Here is a 23,904-nt window from a genome sequence, read left to right on the forward strand (position 1 = left end):
CTTAACACATTTAAGGTTGGTAATGCAAGATGGCGGATAGCTAAACTACAGATGACGTCATTTTATAACGTCATTTTGACGTTGTTGCGTCAGCTTTTGACAACAGAAGTCTTATTACACTTTAATAATGATAAGAAGCCTTTATTGGTAACTTTTTGTGTGAATTATTTAGGTATATTATTGGAATTCCCCGTTTTAGCAAAAAACAATTAATGACGTCATAATTACGTCACATTACGTGATAATGATATAAAAACTTTAGGAATTATAAAACTTGACGAGAATATCACCCCCTGCAAATTTGATGCTGCTACGGTAAGCCGTTTTGAAAGAAACGAATGGGGGGTCTACTGAGCCCTCACCCCCCAGTCCTGGGAATGCCAAAAATGCCCAGTCTGGATAGGGTTAATACACAATGGATGGTGCTGTGGCTATGCTGTAAAATCGTAGATAGAAATTTAAGTACGTACATACAAATTTTCAATTTATATATCAATATGACAAAAAATGAAGTGTGACGTTTGATTTTTAGTTAAAGTTGGGAATGCCTGAATGATAATTGGACCTCTAGTTGAAGTCAGTGCCCAGACATCTGAAATCTCCAACTGACACTACCTATGCCAACAGTCTGCGTTGTTCCTAAAGTAATTAACCCTCATTATGTACTTTTTATAGTTTTCCTCCTGGTCACGACCGGCCCGGTATCTGTTGTATTCCGGGCTCCTTGTCTTGTTGTGGCCGATATGGACCCCCTTGCAAGCAGCCATCCGAAGCCTTCCCAATGCTTCCAGGTAAAATTCTGTGCAATAGAAAAATCACAAACTAATTTTTTTTTCAAAGAATTGTTGCTAACAATATTTTAGGAAAAGTCACAAAGTTTCGTAGTCCTAGCAGACGTCCTTCGCCAGTAATACGACGTCAAAGTTGGCGCAAGCACTTTTAGCACCCCCCCCCCCCGTCTGGATAAGGGTTAAGTTACTAAACTTGGAAAAGATTATGAATATATTGCTTATTGACTGAAATAACAATAACATCTATCGCTTTTCGTCCTTGTATTAGATGAATAAACATCAAGTTAAGATAGCAAATAGCTAACATGTTCATAATGTAGTAGGCCTATAATGGATTTTGTGGTATTCAATTAAAATGATATTCTTCCTTTACCACCTGCCCTCTGACAAGTGGATTTTCATGTAGCGGTATACCAGATTTGTTTATACATATCCTGCAGACATGGCTCTACATTTGACACTGTTTATAACTGAGGGACGTATTAACATACTATTAGGTAATTCAAAAAAATGGAAATTACATCCTTTACCATGGACGGCGTCTTCGACACAGGTTGGCGAAAATATTGGAGATGCAAGGAGTTGTATTTCTGGGTTCAATTCAACTAGGAAAGCTAAAAGTCCCCCAATGGTATATTTCCACAATTTCATAAATGAATCATGCACTAAAAATGGCAATGCTTTTATGGTCCTATTAATATCAAAAATGAAGAGAATTACCTCTGTCGGCGTATCTGGAGTACGCCGGGTAAAACCCTACGGAGCGGATCTCGTCAGATCTGCCCATAAAGAAGTTGTACACTTTAGTTGTGAGATAGCAGTCTGGGAATCCGGGTACTTGACCATAATTGCCTGACTTGTGATGGATGCAATAGCCATCATCATCGTCTTTCCCTGGAATCAGTTCCATCCTCGTGGTAACGAGATTCATTTCCCCAGCTATGCCAGAAACCTGAGGCAATTGAAAGAAAACAAAAAAACTTTGCGAGGGGGGTAAAGGAGGCCATCTACATAAGGGCACACCAGCAGACACTCAACAGAGACGGGGGCCGATTTTGCCTGCCAGGCATTTATGATTCGTTACTAGAATCACGTGTCTCTAAGTCACGTGATCAGAGTAACTGAATCATCACTCCTGAAGAAGGTCGACGGAAGTGCGACTGAAAAGTTGAGGTAAGCAAATTTTGGTGTTGTAAGACAGTGGAAAATTTTCAATATGTACCACATCAACACAGATGAGCTTTCATGCTGAAATAAAAAACTCTTACCGACAAGAAATAAAGAGTCACCGACATGGTTTCAACGCCACCATTCTATTTCTTTTCTGTTATCCTCAACGATAAATGAAGATTTGGAGTCATATTATCAAGAAAGAAATATTCCTATTTTCACAGTGCAGTAGTCACGATACACAAAAATTGGTGAGATCACTCCGCGGTCGTCAAAGTGTTAGAGAACGCTGTTTCTGTGGAAATGCATGAGTAGCTAAGAATGGCTATTAATATGGAGATTAATGGGGTACCCCTCAATGACGTCAACGATAGAAGAATGTTCCATCGCCCCTCCCCCTTTGTAAATTGAAAACGGCATGGTTTACGATCAGCAAATATACAGGGGGTTATGTACTCCTTGAGTTCTATATTTTCTGGAATTTGTATTCATTAAAACATTTAAATGCCGCGCATGTGAATTTATTGGCTAAAATTGTCTGAATAGAAACTTTTCCTAATATGATTCAACATATTAAACAAAATGTTGACTACTGTTACCAATAGCAACGTCAAAATGACGTCCAAAATGACGTAATATAATATGCCTGCCTGATTTCGCATAACGGTGCAATTACCGAGAGGTACTGGTTCTATGTTTTACTTCATCATGTAAATGACACTTTTGAGAATGCAAAACTGCTTCGTAACCAGATTGCACAACTCAAGCAACAGAAGTTTGAAATGCACTGTAACTCCGATGGTAAAATCGTTGTCTTAAAGATATGTGTGATTTGCGACATGTTAAGATTTTTTTATTGTATGGTCCTAATATCCCATAATTAAATAAAAAGACAGAAAAAGAAATAGAAGGAAAGAGAGATTAACATGTTATCAAATACATCTGTTACAAAATTTCAATGGGTTTCCTCCTTGTTCAACCGATCAGTGATTTAAACGACCCGGCGAGACAATTTTGCACGCTTTCTGTGAACGATGGGGGACTTCCTTTTATGCTGAAGAAGAGTGATGGATGTCACTCGAAACGCCCGGAAGTAAATATCCGTTTTATACAGTTGTAGAGATTGAAATGTATTTGAATATTGTTTACCTGGATGTCTAACCTTCACAAACGTAACGCTGGGAGATGTTTTCATTTTTCATTTCACTTTTGGTCCCTTGGGGTTGGAATTTGTGTGATCAGGGAAAAGTTTGGATTTTTGGCCTTGTGTTATGCAATACAAGAAAAAATCACCGATCTTACCACGTCCAAATTGCTGTTGTCAAGGACTCCCGCCATTATCTCAAGTTTCGTATCCTCAGTAAAGACAAAGTCATCGTCCAGCCATAAAAGGTAAGGGGTGATCACCTGGGAAACCGCCAAGTTCCTTCCACCAAACCAACCCTACAATGTGCAAGTTCTCATTGATTACACACAGAAGCAAGACATTTATTTATTTATTTGGAAGCAAAATGCCCCAATAATAAACATATGTGACCGACATCGATACGACCCCGGCGCACTTGGGCAAGTTTTATGATGCTAAGCAAGAAGTAAATGACTATCTAGATGATGTATCTAAGGCCGATGGGTTACAAAATAATCATTTATAGTAAAGATACAACTAGTACACATTAAAAATTAATGAGATTACCCAAGGTGTTCTATGCGAAATGTTAAACCATAAATTCAGATACTCACCGATGCAAAAGGCATGACGTAATGGTCCACATGTTCTGACTGTAAGTCTTCGATAGGTTTATTGTCATCTGCTACGACTACTCGCATTCTGGGGTAGTATTTCTGGATGCTACGGAGAAGTAGTCTCACTGATGAATACCTCTTGAAGGTCTTGGTGATGGCTGTAACTTTGTCGTTTATGTCACCTGCTGTGCAAATCGATGCTCTATTAGTATATTAGTATAAAATCGTTGTTATTGCACTTAAATGAGCTTAGGGTTGCTTTTTTTGCAACGCTACGAAATATGAATTATAGAAACACGATCCAAATTTAAAGGGGAAAATCCAATTCATTCCCCTTTTTTCGTCTTAAAGTTTCAAACCTTAAGATGCGAAAATGTTCAAAGTGAAGCTGTTGAGTATGTTTTAATATATTTGGCAGACATCAAGGATTTCCAAAAGGACTCCACATCGCGGTAAAAAACCGCTGGTCTCAGCGTGGTTAAAAGCCGCCCTACACAGCACGGTTTAAAGCTGCCCTTCACAGCAAGATTAAAAGCCACCCTTCACAGCGCGGTTAAAAGCCGCCCTTCACAGCGCGGTTAAAAGCCGCCGGTCACAGCGCGGTTAAAAGCCGCTGGTCACAGCGCGGTAAAAAGCCGCTGGTCACAGCGCGGTTAAAAGCCGCCGGTCACAGCGCGGTAAAAAGCCACCCTACACAGCGCGGTTAAAAGCCGCCCTTCACAGCGCGGTTTAAAGCCGCCCTTCACAGCGCGGTTAAAAGCCACCCTACACAGCGCGATTAAAAGCCGCCAGTCACGGCGCGGTTAAAAGCCGCCGGTCACAGCGCGGTTAAAAGCCGCCCTACCTAGCGCGGTTTAAAGCTGCCCTTCACAGCAAGGTTAAAAGCCGCCCTTCACAGCGCGGTTAAAAGCCACCCTTCACAGCGCTTGTTAAAAGCCGCCCTACACAGCGCGGTTTAAAGCTGCCCTTCACAGCGCGGTTAAAAGCCGCCCTTCACAGCGCGGTTAAAAGCCGCCCTTCACAGCGCGGTTAAAAGCCGCCGGTCACAGCGCGGTTAAAAGTCGCCATACACAGCGCGGTTAAAAGTCGCCGGTCACAGCGTGGTTAAAAGCCGCCCTACACAGCGCGTTTAAAAGCCGCTGGTCACAGCCCGGTTTAAAGCCGCCCTGCACAGCCCGGTTTAAAGCCGCCCTACACAGCGCGGTTTAAAGCCGCTGGTCACAGCGCGGTTAAAAGCCGCCCTACACAGCGCGGTTAAAAGCCGCCCTCTTGACACAGCGCGGTTTAAAGCCGCCCTTCACAGCGCGGTTAAAAGCCACCCTACACAGTGCGCTTAAAAGCCGCCGGTCACAGCGCGGTTAAAAGCCGCCCTTCATGTCACAGCGCGTTTAAAAGCCGCCCTACACAGCGTACAGATTACCATCCTCTATTACTGACGGTGCTGCTAATGTCATTATACATGCATTTTATTGCACTGATAAGCGAGGAGCTAAAGTTAAATGTTTCTAGAACCTTCCACATGAATTTTCTATTCAATGTGTCAAAAGCTTTTAGAGATCAGTTACTAGAGTTTTTTATCAATCAGTGACGGGTTTAGACAGGTAAAGTCACATACCTCCAAAGTTTCGATGACTGTCAGTCCATCATGTTCACTGTGGACTGACAGTCATCGAAACTTTGGAGGTATGTGACTTTACCTGTCAAAACCAGTCACTGATTGATGAAAAACTCTAGTAACTGTTTACATACGTGACTAATGAATCTCTTCAACGATTTTAGAGATTAAAAGTAAAAATTATAGATTAAAAGTAAAAATTTTCTCATTTTTTTTATGTAGACGAAGGTTCTCTTAGAGTACTTTTTGCCGTTGATAACCTGATGGCTAGGTAATCTAAAGGTTGTTTGCTAATTTAGTAAAACGTATATTCAACAACATAACATGTTTTGTCGTAAAAAGCCTAACGTTAAATTGTTCGTTAGTCGTTCATACGTTATGCAACATGAAAGTTGACATAGGCCTCAAAACCCCGTCTTAGTTGGGTATTCTGGCATATTTAACATAAGAAAAAGTAACAATATGGGCTTTCAAACAATCACAACTTTGCTACCCATAGATAGCAATAAGTTTTGATATATACCTTTTCCAGTATCATAGAGAATTGGTGGCTTCCTTACACGAATAATGATAGGGATGATTGCTTTGTGCTGCATATAAACAAAGTGCACTGAAAGACAAAATAACTGTTAAAATAACTGAGTAGATCTTCCTTGACACCGTGTCTGTCCAACGTGCTTTGTGTTCTTGCAGTCCCGCCATCTTTGCTTTTCAGGGCGCTGGGATGAGGAGCAAGAATCGACGTAATTATCGCTCAGTAAAATACATTTCACTTAACTTGGATCATTTGATTACAGACTTAGAGTTGATGATGCAAAAACAGATGGACGTCTTAGTACAAAAATGCCAAAAATCTTGCGCGCACCCTAAAATTATTCTTATATTCAACATAACAGTCTTCTATTGATATATATTTTGGGAAGACAGAGTCAAGTTTGTTCCAGGGACTCTTTGTTGCCTCACTTCGCACTAAAGCAAACTTTTCGGTTTTATTATGTTCTGTTCCAGAAATGCTATAGTATTTTAGTGGTATATAATTTTTTTTGATTATGGAAAGAAGTTAAATAGGTTTCGAAAACTATAGCTAATCACTGCCACGCACATGATATAACTTTAACACTGGGAATTGTGACATGTTACTTGAGCAGGTGTTATCTTCGTAGTTGATGCTGGTTTACTCGTTACAATAATATAGCAAACTATTTTCAAAAAATCCATATTTCTATGGATGCATGGCATCTTTGAACTCCTCTGCTATTCACAATAGATTGATTTTTTACTTAACATGATTAAATGTTGTTCCTTACCATATTCCCTGGCATCTATGTCGAAGACGGTGCTGATATATACCACAAACTCTAGCTGACGGTTGAGATGTGACAGAGACGTACTACTTATGGTCAGTGACGTAGTCTCCTGGCCATTGACATTCACATTGGGCACTGTCGCAGCAATGTCCAACACCCCGAATTCGGCCGACAATAGTTGAACCTGACAAAGATGCGGGAATATATCATGCCTTGATATGTTGTATGTGCTTTTGTACAAGAAGACGAGAACGTAGGCGGTCGTGTTTTATTCCGGACGTGTTTTTAATTTAGAACAGGGAAATATAAACCAATCTAACTATAGTAAAATTGTGTCTGTACCGTACAAATGAGTTAACATCATTGTATTTCTAACTATTTCAACTGTTAAACAATGTATTCAATGTGCGGCGCGAGACTTACCTCGTAGTCATTACGCACGGTGTCATCCGCAACTTTGAGACCTATAGAATGACACAATAGATAAAAAAGCTATAAAAGTTGCAAAAAGACACATGGATAGTGTTTTCGCCGGGAAGTCTCCACCCGTCAAATGACGGCCTCAACTTGCCTTGGACGGCCTAAACGCAAAATAGTGAAGAAATTATTCCTAGTACTTTAGCTGACCCATTGCCTTCACCTAAAAGCTTAATATTTACAACTGTATTTTGTTTCTAATTAATCGTGAAGGTAAGGTCCTTACTTGCGTAAATGTTATAAGTCGATCACCGACCACAAATAAGTTGGACCATTTTGCCTTAAGAATGATCTAATCATTGACGCAAGTGAGATTTGCCAAAAGTATTAGATTCCCTCACTTACTACATAGATTTATAGAATTTTAATAATTAGGTATTCAGTTGAATAGAATATTCTTGTCCAGCAATGTTTATCTCATTCTCAGTTACATATGTCACCTGTTCCAATAGCACCGTTAAGTTGTCGTTAAGTATGTGACTTAGGTTCTAATTTGCATAATTACTTTGACATTTTCCTAGTTGCACACAATCATGTTACTCATTACATTTTATCTTATATGCCTGGAGTTGGTTCATAACATTTCGCCATTGCTTATACAAATTAGATCCCTGTTTACATAATAATATCAAATTGTATCAAGCATCACTTAAGCTATCAGCATACCAAGAATCATGATGATCCTTTCATCCCTTCTTGACTATTCTCTTTCAAAGTAGGAAACTAAACAGGCTCCTGCAGTTCAAGAAAAGACGTTAGCGGACCCAAACATACACCTCTTACTCTCTGCCATCTTTCTCAGTTACATATGTGACAAGTTTGAAAGTACTATCACGGAATGCAGTGGATTTATCAATTTTCCTCATTAATTATGCAAATTAGCTGTTACTTGCATAATTAGTATCTCATTATGTAAGTTTTTACTTAGGCTATCTACACACCAAAAATCATGACGATCCGTCAACACGTTCATATTTTCTCATTAATTTTGCAAATGAGATCATAATCTGCATAATTAATATGTATTGATATTTCTTTCTTTCTCAGCCACAAATGTTTCAAGTTTGAAAGGCCTATAAAGGAATGCAGTGGAAACTTTCCTCATTAATTATGCAAATTAGCTGTCGATTTGCATAATTAGCATTCTATCGTGTAAGTCTTCCCTTTGGCTATCTACATACCAAAAAATCATGACGATCCTTCAACACGTTCTCATTAATTATGCAAATGAGGTCGTCATTTGCATAATTAATATGCATTGATATTTCTCTCTTTCTCATCTATATATGTGAAATCTATTTGAAGTTTGAAAGTTCTATCATGAAATGCAGTGGATTTATAAACTTCCCTCATTAATTATGCAAATTAGTTGCTGATTTGCTTAATTAGTATTTCGTTAGGTACATTGTTACTTGGGCTATCTACATACCAAAAATCATGACGATCCATCAACACGTTCTCGAGTTATTCTCGTGCAAAGTTCGAAAGGAAATCGGTGACTGCAGTTCCAAAGGGAGTCCCGCTAGGGCGGCACTTAATCTCTGCCCAAAGGGCTATCTGCCACTCAAAAATCTTAACCACAGCATGTCCAGAACAAGAGATATCAAAAATTGACCTTGACAAATTGACAGTCACACAGACTCAAAAGCCCAAAACATAACCTTAGCCATTCTGGCATAGGTAAAGATATGGCACAAACTTTGTCTATAGAGGTTACACATCTAAGTAGAAGAAATTACATGGCACAGAGTAAATCAAAACCTGAAGAAATTCCCTTTCATTAAGAGTCATACGTTTCAAATAGCATTTTTCAAATTTATCTTTTATCACTGATATTCTGTCGTAAACAAGTGAAACTAATGTCCATACATAAATGAGTCTGAAATAGTTTCTTTAATATGTAACTGTCTGCAACTTCAAGGAGCAAAAGACCATTAGGGATATACTTGACTTAAGCCTGACTTAAGCAGGGCTTAAGAAAAGGCACTATGTAACTTTAGGACAAGACAGACGTGCAGAAATTAGATTTCCCTAACATTGCTTGGCACAGTACAATACGTATTGCCCCTACAGCATTAAATTACAATAACCACTGAGAGAATCAATATACTATACAGGACTGTTTAAGAACTGCAATATTCCCGGTGAATAAGATAAACAAATGCAACTCAACTCTAAACTAGACTGTACCGCAATTTACTGTACTACCCAGAGTCTATGGACACTTTAGAGACACCCTACAATGCAAACTACAATCAGTAGTATCAAACTATCCTTTCCTCTCTTATCGTTTCAATATCTTTCATGTCAATCTTACCTGTCAGTTAGGTTATACACAGTTGCTTGCAGACCTGCAAGACCTTCAAGTTAATCCATGCTCCACCAGTATCCACAAAAATCCCTGTTTCAAATACTCTTGACCAAAAACAAACTTGCTTGATTATGTTCTTAGAGATCCGTATGCCACCTCACCTTAGGGTATCACCCTTGACCTCAACATCAAGTGATTGACAGCAAATGGATGCCTGCACATCCAAGGACAAAGCTAAAGGGTCAATCAACCACTTACCTACATACCAAAAATGATTAAAATCTGTTGTTCCCTTCTTGACTTATGAAAATGTCATTTTTACCAACAAATTTCTACCCATTTTGAACTACATGGTACGGTCCGCCTGTCTGGAAAGGTCAAGGAGTCTGACCCATGGGCCTTAAGAACGCGTCAACTGTGTTTTACATCTGCTAGGGGTGGAATCAACCAAGCCAGGCTGGGGGGTTGTAATGCTTCAGAAGTTTTTGACAAAAATGCCCCGGCTATCTCTAAACTAGCTGCTAGGAGGCCAAAACTTATGTCACTAACTTCTGAGCACAAGAGCTATCTAACACCTAACATTCGTGACCATAGCATGTTTAGAAGATAAGAAAACACACCCGGAAGTTGCGCTGTGCAGTACCAAGGGAAGCAGCTAGGGGGCCCATTATCGAACTCCACCTTCGTTTTCCAGAACCCCTACCCACCCACCAAATATCATCAGCATCCGTCGAAGTCTACTCGAGTTATGCTGTCCGCAGACAAAAGTTTGCAAGTAAACCGGCGCCTGCACTTCCAACAAAGCCGCTAGGGGGCCCAAACTCGCAGCAATCACTCACTGCTTTAAGGGCTCCCTACCGCTCAAAAATAACGACGGCAGCATGTCAAGAACGCGAGGTATCAAACATTGAGGTTCCGCTGCAGTACCTTAGTAAGCCGCTAGGGGGCCTATTATCGAACTCCCCCTTCGTTTTTCAGACGCCTACCCACCCTCCAAATATCGGCTGCATCCGTCGCAGTCTTCACGAGTTATGCTGTTCACAAACAGGGGGAAAACACACAGCCGGACCGAAAATATAACCTTAGCCATTCTGGCAAAGTTAAAAAATACATGCGCACACCTACTTCTACGCACACACACATACACACGCACGCACGATTGCACACACCGACAAACGTACGCACACACTTTGTAATCTTCGTTTCTTGTCTTGACCATTTCGAGTTCTTTATGGAATCTACGCTATGATTTTGGCTTGTCCTTTCTTTAAATATGGTATATCGAGACTGATAGTCGGGAACAGTTTTGGTTTTTCTTTGTCAAAAGTCATTGTGATTCTCATTTTTCCCTTGTAATATTTCTAAAGTTGCAAGAAATTGCATTGGACTGAAATTTCACTGCGAGTTATTTTAAGGTGGGGTCACACATGCGTATATATTCAAGTCCATTTGAGGTGCGTATGCAGCTCTTAGTCTCTACCAGGCTCCACAGGTCGCGGGAAAAATAGCACAAATTGGACAAATATAGATTCATAACATGCCAGATGAGTTAGCTTACTGAGAAGTATGGTTAGCGACCCTGCTAACTCGTCTGACATGTTACCTGTTTACGTTTGACCAATTTCTACTATATTTTTCAGCGACCTATGGGGCCTGTTGGAGGTAAATACTCCCATGCGCGCCTCATACGGACTTAAATATATACGCACGTGTGACCACACCTTTACCTGGGATATATACTGGTTCATGCGGGGCCACGACAACTCCTTGTGCTGGGTAACTGAGAGGTACGGATCCGTTCACGATTAACAAGGTCTCTTTGGAAGACTCTTTTCTGAAAAATAACAAGTTCTGTTCATGTCTTATGTCATAAGAGGCTTATAATGTCGAAATAAAAAGTCTATAAAACTACATATACAGTTATATAATCATATACAATGTATAATTATTTACAAGGTCAGGAAATGTAAGTCCAAAATATACATTTTTGGTTTGAAAATAACCTAAAATCATTTTTACAAAGTGTAAATGACAGCATGTGGTCATATGTCGTTAGCATCCCAATGCCAAAGTACAAGCTATTTGGAATTTTTACCCGTGCATATGTGCTACAATTATACAGTATGAAAATAGTCCCAAAGTCCCCAAATAGATAATGTCTGGGTGGGTATCAAAGATGTAATTTAAGTGTTATTGATAAAGGTGCCACTGTACGAAATTCTCGGTCTTTTTATTCCATTTTTTAATATCGGGGAAAGGAAGATTAAAATACACATTATGGCCGGCCAAAAAGTCCAGTAGACAATGATGAAAAAAATTAAAAAGACGCCGTATATCGTCACATTGCTTCAATGCCGATGTTTTGTTCATTTGGTCCAAAAAGTAAAAAAAAAAAGAATAGGTTATTTGACCAAGAAAGACAATACATTTCAACTCTATATACCTTAGAAAATTTAAACACTGACAACTCTATCAAACTTACCGATCGACATTTACCCTCTTGGCACCTGAGCTTGCCAGATTTTTTTTTTAATTTACACTTAAAATTGCATTGTACAAGACACAGGACCCGGCGATAAAGGGCCGTCATACATAAAGGGACCACGTCAGTATTTGCAAGTCAACCTCCTCCTCCTGTCAGTCAGTCTATCCAGACTATGACAAACTACGCACAAGAACAAACTACGCAAGTCAACCTTACATAAAGACGTTATCCAGGTATCAGTTGCTTGGAATAAAAGGCAGATAACAGAAACACTTTAATTTGCAACTACAGAGTCACCATGTTAAGAGAGGGTGGGATACATGGGGTAGCGTGAAGGGCTGACATTACAGTTGGACCTCTCCATAGGCAAGCATGCTGAAATACACTAAAACAAGGCGTTAGAAAAGTACTTACCCCAGTTTCAATCTTTAAAAAACTTCTCCACCAGACAGCCACAAGGGTTATCTTTGTAAAAACCAAAAGAAAACAGAGGGTTGTTCTGCTCAAACTCCGAGGAATCCCCGCTCTATGAAAGAAACCTCACCTTTGACCCCAGTTTTCTCCTGATACCACCAATATGACACAACAGCTCAAATCCTTCCGCGCGCCACCTAATCTGCTGAACTGAGCACGTTTTGACCAACATGGGAAAGATTTGACCTTACCTGTTCCTTCTATCCCAAAAAGTCACCAGGTTGGGCCAAAATTTTCAAGGAAAAAGAAGATCGTAAAGGATTTTAAGTCACACCCAAATCACTTCCCATTTTGTGCCTTCTGCTGCGCAACTCAACTGTGACGTCAGCCCTGAACCGCACCACCCACGGGGAACCCTTATGTGTAGTTTGAAGAAAACGTCTAAGTGGGACTACACAAGCCGACGCCTCTCCAATTTTAGAGCCCAATTCATACCTTACTGGTACCGTTGTCCTTCATTACACCGTAAGTGTGTTCTATGAATGAAAATTAATTTAGCAAAATAGGCACACCCCTGGCAAAATTTACCACTACGAGTTTTCTTAGATAAGAAACTGGTTAAGCAAGATTAATTGTTGTAAAATTATTATCAACCTGCGTTTATATTTTTGCAGTTCTGCTTTCCGTCGATCTTCCACTTCCTTCAGTTCCTCGGGGTCAATGGCCTGAGAGTTTACTTTAAGTGTATTTCCATCCGTACAATTACATTTCGTCAATTTGCTCCTAAAATAGAAAAAAATGCTTTATTTGATACTTGGCACTTTAAGAGAAACGCAACGTACATGCTCATTGATATTCTTTAGTCTAATGTCATGCATATGCTTTTATTGTGTCGATAACACTACGAATTACTTGACATTGTTTTAACCCTATTAAGACCAGGCTTTTTTGTCAATCGTGGACGGACGGAGTGGCTTTAGAGGCCTGCATTTTAACGAACTAACATATAACCGCAGTTTTTAGAGAATGATGATGTGCACGTACCATATGATATTTGAAAGGATATGGCTGCATTATGACGTAATACGACGTCATGATATATTATGAAAGATATACTTAATGACATGCAATTGAATAGTAGTGATGTAGCAATGAAACCTGAAAAAACATTGTTACAACCGAGATTAACGATTTTGTCAAAAATGCCTGTCAAAAACCGGTTATCAAGGTAACGCAAAAAGTTGAGACTTTCCAAACTTTGTTAAATTGTTACCAACTGAATTTTATGAAAGTAATCGCATTTTGGTGGCTCTAGATAGCGTAAGCCGTTACGCGTTATGCGACATGGAATTTGTCACAAGCCTCAAAGCGCCCCCTGTCTGAATAGGGTTAAATATTGGACAACGAGTCGCATTACTCACAATATGCTTTGGGGCACAAATTCTGGAGCATATACGTGTAGCTTCTGAATGTGTACCTATTAAATTCTTTTTATATAGCATGTAATATTTTTAAAAAACTACAAGACCCATTAAAGTCAATTCTACTTTCAGAAGCCAGGGCTTATTATATTTGTAAATTTGACCTAGCTGGCTAAATACTTAGCTGGTGTTAAACGGAACGAATCGTAAAGAAATAGTACAATATACTTACTTAAGAAAGTCTTCCCTTAGAATATAAGGGATGTTGTTTGCCATCATTGTGTTTGTTTTTGATTGCACAACTATTGGCGAGACCTTTTTTCCCACGTGGACTCTGGTGACGTCTGAGAATAACACAAACGAAACAAAACCCACAGAGTATCCTGCTAGAAACAGGAGCAGTTGCCTTGCTCCCCCTTTCATTTGGTCACGCCCTGTAAGATAAAAAAGGAGATCCGCGCACTGAGTGGAGTACAGATTGGAGTTACCTTTCTTCCAAATAAATCAAGGCTGATTTCGAAATCATGACTGAACGAAATATGCATATTTTTGATTAGTAATAATATTCGTGTCATGACTGAACTAAATATTTCACGGAGGTATATGTTCTAGAGACTATATCTTTAGGGAAAAAAATCTTATACATTTTGGTTACATGAGCTTGAATTGTCTAGGTACAATCAAATTAAAGTAATGCAACAAGACAGTGTTGTGTTGGTTTTAACAGCTGATAGCGGAAGAAAATGCCGGAGTCGAAGCCCGGCTTTTTCCACAAACGGTAAGTTGACATGTTTAGCTATCCAGTGGGACGGAAATTTTAGAGATTGAAATACTGCAGGTAAGTGAGTTTTGAAGCCCTTTTTCATGTATGTTTTTGTACAGGAAGCCAATGCAGTCCTATTTAGGACCCTCCCCCCGTAAGGGGCGGTATAACCCCGCCGAGTGTAAACAATATACATTCAACAAAATGGGAAAATATGTCTAATAATATGTAAAAATTCCACCAGAATGTTATGAGGAATATGCTTCACCACCTTGTAGACAGGTCCCAGAACATGAAATGTAACACCTCTAAGATCAACTAAGGTCACGATTTCTGTCCAGATTTGAAAAATAAACACTCCCCTTGTCCCACTGGCAGAAAACTGGCCAAATATCACTACAACTGGCTTCAAGAAGAAAATGTCAAAAAAAAATATAAAAAAAAACCTAGGCACGGCACGACCAGTGCGCAGGTCACAATTTTAAGGTCTCCCCCTTACGGGATGACATACCCTTTCGCTGGCTAATTACAAGACGGGGATGCGCCAGGTCTCCCATCCGGGTGATTTGAAGTGAATCATCAACTCCAGACAGAAGGGTTTGCTCCATCTCACACCACACCATCGCACGTGTGGGGGTTCTTTAGCGTGAATGGGGTGTGACTCTCCCCATACACGGGACCTCCATTTAACGTCGTATCCGAGGGACGGTCCTAGCTGAAGCTATGTACTCATTTGCACCTGAGTATAGTGAGGAATGCAGTGTAAAGTGCCTTTCCCAAGGGCACAAGATCGGTGACACGCGGTCGGATTTGAACCCGCGACCTCTCGGTCACGAGGCACAAATGCCATGGCTGCGCCACGCGACTTCACTTTGCACCTGGACTTGCTATGATGTCGATTATTACTTTGTGGGTAGGTGTATAGTGGATGCTTATTTGGTGTAAATGTTGGTCTTTTGTTGTAGCTCTGCAGAGTTGTTTGTTTTGTGGATGTTTGTGGGTGCGGCGAATAACTTAACCCTATTCAGACCGGGGGGGGGGGCTTTTGAGGCCCGCGCCAACTTCGATGTCCTATAACGCAAGAACGCCTTACGCTAAAGCCACCAAATTTGGTGAGTTTTCCTAAAATATTGTTTGCCAAAAATCACTATTTTTGGTTCTAACAATGTATTTTTCACATTTATTTGCTATATTACTGCTATTTTGTTACATAAATAAAATCTTATATTATTTAGCATATCTTTCATAATTATATATGCATAAATTATGCTAATTTGATGACGTCATCAGCCCAAAATCCAAGATGGCGGACCGTATGGCCAGATCAAGAATAACAAGCCAATTATCCCTTAAAATTTGCAACTACCTGGTATTTTTTCATCAAAAACCATCTAAATGAATGAATTTAGTCTATTTCCATTGCCCTTTGTGATTATTTGTTGCAAAAAAAGTACTTTTAAAAATTCAAGGTAGTGGACATAATATGGCGGAGCCTAACTCGTATCTTAGATGTGCATGACGTCATTTTATGACGTCATTATGACGTCATTGATGTTGCTATTGGCAATACAAGTCGTAGTAAACATTATTATTCTGAACTTGTTGTTACATTTTTGTAGTATAAGTTTTCTGAGAATACCCTTTTTTCATGGGTCCGGCCAATATAATCAAATTGATGACGTCATAATTACGTCATTTTACGTCAACGTAACGTCAAACGTCATATACTCGTCAGATATTATGTCGATAAAATGTCCTAAAAATTTGGTGGCCCTACGGCACGTCGTTCAAGAGTTAGAGGACTTAGAAGTGGAGGGCCTCAAAAGCCCCCCCCCCCCGGTCCAGGGATGACCAAAAAAGCCCGGTCTGAATAGGGTTAAAGACCTGTGGATGGGTTACGATGATATTTGTAACGTGGTTAGCTATTGTGATGCTGATCTTGCTTGGTCACGCGATTTTTGGCCTCCTACTGGTTGACAATGGTACTTCAGAAGGTGTTTTGTTTTTATGTTTAAGGTAAACTTGTGTAATGAATCTTAGGATGGATTCCATTGATTTTTGAGGCCAGGTGTTTAGTAGTTCTTGTACTCTGACTGGAAGAAGTTAGATTAGTTTAAGGTCTTTAATTTTGTCAGTTGTCTTTTTTTCGTTGATTGGAATGATTGAGGTATGAGTTGCATTTATACCGGTTATCAGTGTCTTGAATATGTAGTGCGTTGCTGCCGCCTACTTAGCACGCTGTGTCTTGTGTGTAATTAATGAATCCGTAAAATCCCGGGTCTATTCCACTTACTCTTGGCATCAAGAATTGTCTACCACTCAAACATCATAGCCACAGCATGTCCAGAACTCGAGATATCCAACCTGGAAGTTCCGCTGCAGTACCGTAACAGGCCGCTACATAGAAAACTCGCACAAGCTGGCCGTTTCTATCATTCATAGCTCGTATGTTGGCTAAACATTGGCAGCTAGTTTACATGTTTACATTGTGCACATCGCTCCGGATTTGGATACACGGGAAGCAGGGATAAGGTCACAGCAAGTAAATTTAATGGATAATCATGACATCCTCTGCAGACGGCAAAAAATAGTGAGATAGGGCGAATAAAAAACAAAATGGCTAAAAAAACAAGATGGCTAAAAAAATTAAATTTTCCAAAAATACGCACTCACTAAACGTAAAAAAAAGAAGTAAAGCGACGAAACATGGTATCACAGCCTACAAGGCATTAATTTCTGTATTCAAGACGTGTACTAGTGTAGTAAAGGTGACACTAGTGTGGTCATCATCATATCTTGCCGCTCGTGGTGTGGTAGTGTGGTAGACTGGTATTAAACATGGCAACAACACTCATGGCTTCCATATTGGGACCACTTTTACAACTATCTTTTAGTTTCACTTCTATAACTACAGCCATGGCTACCTGGCTATGTTGACCATCTCCGAAGAAATTTTTTTTTCTGAAATCAGGCGAAAATCAATGCATCCATAAAATTTACTTGCTGTGGCCTAAGTGCTTCGCCTGGCGCAGCGTGCTTGATAGCGCCCGCTAGTAAAGCGTAACCTGTTGTGCTATTTCTCGCTTAAGGTTAAAGGTATTTTAGTAAATCTTTTGCAACTATAAACTTTCTTCAACGTTCAATCAATCAATCATGGCAGGGTATTGTCGCTCTCTTTGAGGAACCCCTTGAGCTGTTCCAGACGTTATTGGCACAAAAATATATGCGAATTTTGACCGAGAAAAAAAAAACACAATGTAGAGACTTGAGACTTTATATTTGAAAATCCATTACTGACGTGGCCTAGGGCACGGCACTTATCTGTCTGGACTTCATACCAACAATAGCGTACATACAATGGTCAATATTTGCATACTTGTCAATTAAAAACAGCCATACCATTAATATATACACAATGCACAGTACAACTCAAATTTCCTGTTGTTTGAATTACAGAAGCCAACAGGTGACGGGAGGTAGCGCCATTTCCTAAATGCCAGAAAGTTCCATATGTAGGCCTCCTTTCCCGAGGCTGGTATTGTATATCTCTGATATATGTATATAGTCTCTTTACCTCCCTTTTCGACCCAGAGGTGGTCGCGGTCTAGGATCGGTGGATTGAAATAGTGTCCATGGTTGTGTTTTAGACGATGGAAAATTGCAGAGTAGTAGCCATTAGCGCTAGGTTTGCAATTTCTTTGTACCTTTCTTTTAGTGGCCGACTGGTCTCGCCAGTGTCTGAAAGTCGGCTTTCTTTCAGTGGTATGGAAAATTCAGCGATGAAAAAGGACGCCGTTTTGAACGTGTGCCCTAGACTCCTTCACCGGCCTCTCTGGGGGCATTGGCGTAAGTTGTTGCGAGTACGTTGCGAGAGAAGCTTCCCGGCATATATTCCTTTCCCGGCATTTTTCCTTAATTGCGGCATTTTTTCCTTCCCGGCGTATTTTCAGTTGAAAATCGCGAATCGACCTACCACCCCCCTACCAACAACTAACGACAATGAGAGAGGCCGGCGAAGGAGGCTACGTGTGCCCGGCCTAAGACGTAAAAAGTAACTTTGTGTGTAAATAAAAAACATAACGTTAGGCTTTTATATTCACGGAGAATTTAATATCCCCTAGGCCCCATTCCATTGTGATCCATCTTCCTTCGAATACGAAATCCACCATGTGATATTCGATCTGAAAATACACCTAACGGAAGAATGCTTACCTTGAGTTGTGGTGACGAATACTTGGCTCTGAAGTCAGTCTTTTAACAATTTTTTTTCTTTATCCTACTTAACAAGACTCCCAGTTGTCCCTCAAAATAGGCAGGTATAACGTGTAGACGTGGATCCTGCTCTATTCTGATGTTCCTACACATCCGTATATAGATCTTGTATATAGATCCTGTTTAAGGTCCTTCAACTGAACATAATTATATTTCAGCTATACCACAGGTTTGGTGAAATATATTGTATTCGCAATGTTTCTTCTTCTTTCTCTCTCCTGTCAAATCTTCAAATCGAATCAACTCCGTCGTTCCTGGACCCAATAACCTGAAATTTGGCACAAGGGTAGAGTGGGCCAATACCTTCAGGGTTTGTTTTTTTTTCAATTTTTTTTCATATCTATCGTTAAAATGATTTTATTGGAGTTTTTGGCAATTTGTATGTATATTTTGGCCCCCTGTACCCTGGTATTAAAGTCGAATGACCTGAAATTGGGTACAGAGGTGCATTGATCATATGCCTACATAGATTCAATAACGGTTTGGGCATAAGGTACAACAAAATTCTTGATTTTGCAATTTTTTTGACAAAAAATCACATTTTTGGCTGCTGTACGCTCGTTTTACAATCAAATGACCTAAAATTTGGTATAGAAGTGCCCTCCACATATGCACTCATGGATTCAATAACACGTTTGGCATACAGTACAACAAAAAGCTTAATTTTGCAATTTTTTTACACAAAGGGACACTTTTGGCTCCTGTACACTGGTTTTACAACCAAATGACCTAAATTTTGGTACAGGGGTGCACTAGATATTTATTCAAATGAATCATGTATGATTTTTTGGTATGAACCACTCCAAAATGATTTTTTGGGGATTTTTTGGGTCATTTTCCAATTGCCATAGGGGTCAGTGACCTTTAGGTCGCTGACCCCATTTAGAGCCTATCTGAGGTGCTGGCACGTATGTCTTAATACTTAATAAAAAAGAGACCAATCGCTAAGCCTGCATCAATATCACGAGGAGGATCTGGCAGCCAATCAGCGAGCCCGTTGTTATCTGGAAGAGTCCATTCTCACACAGAGGTTTTTTTTTTCTAATTCATCTTTTGACTGGTGATTATCTTAAGTTTTTCAGTGGGAGTATTTTTGGACTCGTCTAATTGCAATGTTACATGGAGTGTGCTGGAAGAGTCCATTCTTGTACGGAGGGGGGATTTTTTAAAACTCATTTTTGGACTTTCTTACTACTAGTATGTCAAAGTCTTTCAGTGTGGTTATTTTTTGACTGTGGTTATTTTTTGACTGGTCTAATTTGCAATTTTACATGGTTGTGCTTGAAGAGTCCATTCTTGCACGGAGAGGTGCTTTTGTAATCCTTTGGTGATTATGTCAAAGTCTTATTTTAGAGGATTTATTTTTGGACTGCTCCACTTTACATATGGGTATCACAGTAAGAGTCTATTCTTGCACATGGAGTTTTTTTTTCAAATTCAGTTTTGGACAGGTGATGATTCAAAGTTCCATTTTAAGCGGAAGTCTTTTTAGACTGGTCTATTATACCTTTTCATGCACGGGGGACCTTTTTTTGCTAAATTCAATCTTGGATTCGGTTTCTTACTCAAAAGGCCAATTTTTCAGTGGGAGTATTTCTGGACTGGTCTATTGTGCACTGGAGTCCATTTTTGCAAGGGGAAATTTTGTAAGATCCATTTTTGGGTTTAACCGTCATTAGTAAAAGTGATTTTTCAAACGGGTGATTTTGGAACAGTCTATTTTGCATGGGGAGGTAGATGGCTGAAATATGTTGTATTTGCTCCCAAGCAAATTTCGGCCTTTCTAGTTATCAAACAAACTCAAGCAAAGACACAGTTTGGCCGAAATAGGAAAATATTGAATCACGCAAAACATTTCCAAAACAACTATATATATAAACTTAACTAGAAAGGCCGACATTTGCTTAGGTGCAAATGCAGCATATTTCAGCCATCCCCATCCCCACGCAACATTGTTCCAAGTCACCCCTGCCCACAAATGGAAAATTTTAACAGTAACTTATCCCCAAAGGGAACTTATATTGTGAATTGATTCCAGGTCAAAACGGAGCTTTCCCAATATGCCCCGGGTCCATATGTAAGAATATACTCTTCCACAGAAGTTCCTATGCATAACTAGTTGGTAAGTAGTATTAGAATCGCAGCAGCTTCTATTTCTCCGAAAGTGAAAAAATACATCACACCTTCCATTCAGAAAATTTTCATCTACTGTAAGCCCGATACTGTTTTGAAGCTGCCCATGGACTGAAAGCTACATGTACATCAACATCACACCTATGTTGTACAATTTTAGCCATCATTCTAACAAGATCCTTTTCAATTTTTCGTTGCGTTAAAGCATTAGGCGGTGATCGGGTCCTAAACTTGGCCAATTTCCATGTTTCTGACATGCAAAAATCTGTGAAATGGCCTCAAAACTTGTTTGGGCTGTTGCCATGGCAACAATGAGTTTTGACCGGAAAGAAAGCTATTTTGAGGGGTTGTGGGCTAAGAACTATCACTGTGCAAAATATGAGCCAAATCGATTTTTTGACCCTGAGCACTGTTGTTTGATTCTTACAGGCATTTGCTCTTAAGCTTTTTTGTCATTTTTTTGCATTCATCATGCAAATCAGTTCCTTGATATTTTCGCTCCGCCGTATCGTAAGTACGGTTCGGAGTGAAAATATTGTATTCGTAATGTCTTGTCGCGGTCTTTAAAGGGATTTATCTCCGTCGTTCTTGTGTCGAAAGACCTGAAATATGACACATGGGCAGAGTGGGCAAATACCCCGACCCTTTTTTTCAGTCTTGCCTTTTGATACAATTATTGAATAAGTAGGTAGCATTGACCATACACAAAAAGGAACTGTCGTTTTTTGTGTGTGTACAAATTTGTGACTTAAAGGTTGGCTGAAATGAATTGTTGACAAAATAGATAAACACATTTGCAAAGTCTACAATGTGTTAGTACGTCAGATTGCATTTCTTAACCTTGACATGGAACATTCACAATACTACAATATTTCACAATGTAAATGTTTCTGGAAGAAACCTATCACTGAAACTCTAGAGAGAGCCTTAGAGAGAGCAATCCAAAGACCTCGACTTAATCTGAATAATGAGCAAATCCACGGCATTGAACCCATGCAAAGTCCACTGCAGCGGAACGCAACTTGTCCTATAGGACCTACATGGCTCGGACTGGTATTCGTGCGTGCTTTGAGGATTTTCATAACTTGCCAAGCATACCAAAAATGTGCGGTTACGAGTCCGCTGAGTATCATCCTAGGGCCACAGCAAGTAAATTTTATGGAGGACATCCTCTGCAGACTGCAAAAATAATCTGATAGGGCGACAAAATACATATTTTTGCCCCCCCTCCACCCTGAAATAAGGCGAATGGATGAGCGCGTGGATGTTGGCCATAAAATTTACTTGCTGTGGCCTAGTTAGCCAAACATTTCATCACAGCCTGTTTGGCAGTTAGCTGTAAATTCCGTGGGAAAACGTTGACTACCTGGGGAAGTAGCCACGTGCTAGCCGCTTACACACGTAGCCTACAAGGTCGAACGCGTAGGTGGGAGCCTCCTGGTCCAGACATCGGCCCCAATACTCCTGCCACCGCCTGCTGTTGTCCCCGTCCTTGGTGCTGACTGTACCATTAGCAGAACAAGTAGGGGGGTTAGGGATGACAACAAAGTTACTTTTCCCCAGTAATAGATGTACTCATGTGAGGAAATGGAGGAACCAAATGCGGCATTATTTTTTTTTTAGAATCAAAACTTCAAGGTACAGAAACTGGAATACTAGCCTACTCTTTCCGCTCTCATCAAACACATTTGCAAGAATTTCTTGACGACTAGTTTGCAGATAGAAACGCCCGCCACCCCCCACCAGCAGCAGAGCCCTTGGATTGGTCCTTTAGACTCAAAACAACTATGTAGTGATAGTACCACTATGCCATGGGGTGCAAAAACCGTAGAGATGGAAAAGGGTCATTTCTTACAACTCACGACGGTAAAATTTGGCCCCAAAATTTCCAGACTTCTATGTGGGGATTTAGAACACGAATCATGTTCCATCTGACGTAATCGAACAGAACGCTGACGTGATCGAACAGAACGGGCGTTCTATTGGAGGTCACCCGCGGACATCCGCAGGTTGTTACAGTAAACACGCAGAAAACGCCCTCATTTTCCCGGGTGCAGTGCGTCAACAAAAAAAAACATTTTCACAAATATAAACCGTTATTTAGCAAGCTTAGTTTTGCTGCCGCTTAGTATGGAACATGTGACATGTAACAAAGCTGCTGGCGTCATTATCGGTGACCTTGAATATTACAACACTTGTTTACGGCGGTATCAATTACTCCATGTCCCTATCAGTGCGACTCGACATCGGACCAAACATGGTATTGAAATCGCTTACAAAACGCGTGCAAATCAACTCTTTCAGGACTTATATTGTCGACAACTAATATCTCCAGCTTTGTGTCTTAGGTATTTTTTAAAGATGGAGGCAATTTTAAATTACTAGTCTTTGAGTGTGAAAATTTAAAAAAATGACGATTTTCGACCTTATCTTGGCTGTAAAAATAGTTTTAAGTAAAATTTTAAAATTCCTAAGACAGAAAGTTTGATCTTAATATTATTACCTATATGATATAAAAGATTTGGATTTTCAGTCAAATTTAGGACCAATCTAAATATAGTATTTGTTTTTTTTTTGGTCCACCAAACACCCTTTCTAAATCAACCAGTTAGGCACATTTTAGAAAACATTGCGACAAAACTGTGCAGCACACGTATATGTCAAGATTTTACGTATACGCACTTCCAGTTTTGATTTAATATCGACGTGGCACATGCGAGGAGTTGCTTTTCTTACTACCATGATCTGTTGGAAGATGTTTCGGTTACTGTCAGGTTCCCCGGAGCGCTTGCGGGGAGCCCCGGTAACCCAAATTTGACCATCGTGACTGGTGCAACAAGATTAGTCTTTTCTACCGCAGCCACTTCAAAACTGCAAATATAACATCCGATCCACTACCTAGTTACAGGTGGAGCTGTTGCGCCCCTTCTAGAAAGTTCAAGTTCATAATTGACAGCTATCAATCGTATCATCCAATGCGGGGTAGGGTTGTGAGGTAATAC

At 40.0% G+C, this 23,904-nt stretch overlaps 1 protein-coding gene across 1 annotated transcript; it reads right to left on the reverse strand.

Annotated features, from left to right (window-relative positions):
- Positions 1–519: 519 nt before the first annotated feature.
- On the reverse strand, positions 520–18,803 carry LOC118403673 (beta-1,4 N-acetylgalactosaminyltransferase 1-like). The gene is made up of 11 exons (XM_035802454.1): positions 18,710–18,803; positions 13,967–14,168; positions 12,968–13,096; positions 11,142–11,248; positions 7,050–7,090; positions 6,627–6,810; positions 5,843–5,929; positions 3,702–3,889; positions 3,264–3,404; positions 1,512–1,743; positions 520–799 (listed from the first exon to the last, which is right to left on the reverse strand). The coding sequence occupies exons 2-11, from the start codon at positions 14,155–14,157 to the stop codon at positions 612–614; spliced, it is 1,488 nt and encodes a 495-aa protein (XP_035658347.1). The 5' UTR covers positions 14,158–14,168; positions 18,710–18,803; the 3' UTR covers positions 520–611.
- Between the last annotated feature and the right edge of the window lie 5,101 nt (positions 18,804–23,904).

Source organism: Branchiostoma floridae, chromosome 16 (genome assembly GCF_000003815.2).
Source record: "Branchiostoma floridae strain S238N-H82 chromosome 16, Bfl_VNyyK, whole genome shotgun sequence".
NCBI lineage: Eukaryota > Metazoa > Chordata > Leptocardii > Amphioxiformes > Branchiostomatidae > Branchiostoma > Branchiostoma floridae.

Coding starts and splice junctions, on each gene's coding strand:
- LOC118403673 (XM_035802454.1), bottom strand. CDS start 14,157: ATGAAAGGGGGAGCAAGGCAACTGCTCCTGTTTCTAGCAGGATACTCT. Junction 13,097..13,966: donor CTAAGGGAAGACTTTCTTAA/GTAAGTATATTG, acceptor TTTCTATTTTAG/GAGCAAATTGACGAAATGTA. Junction 3,405..3,701: donor ACGTCATGCCTTTTGCATCG/GTGAGTATCTGA, acceptor TGCACATTGTAG/GGTTGGTTTGGTGGAAGGAA.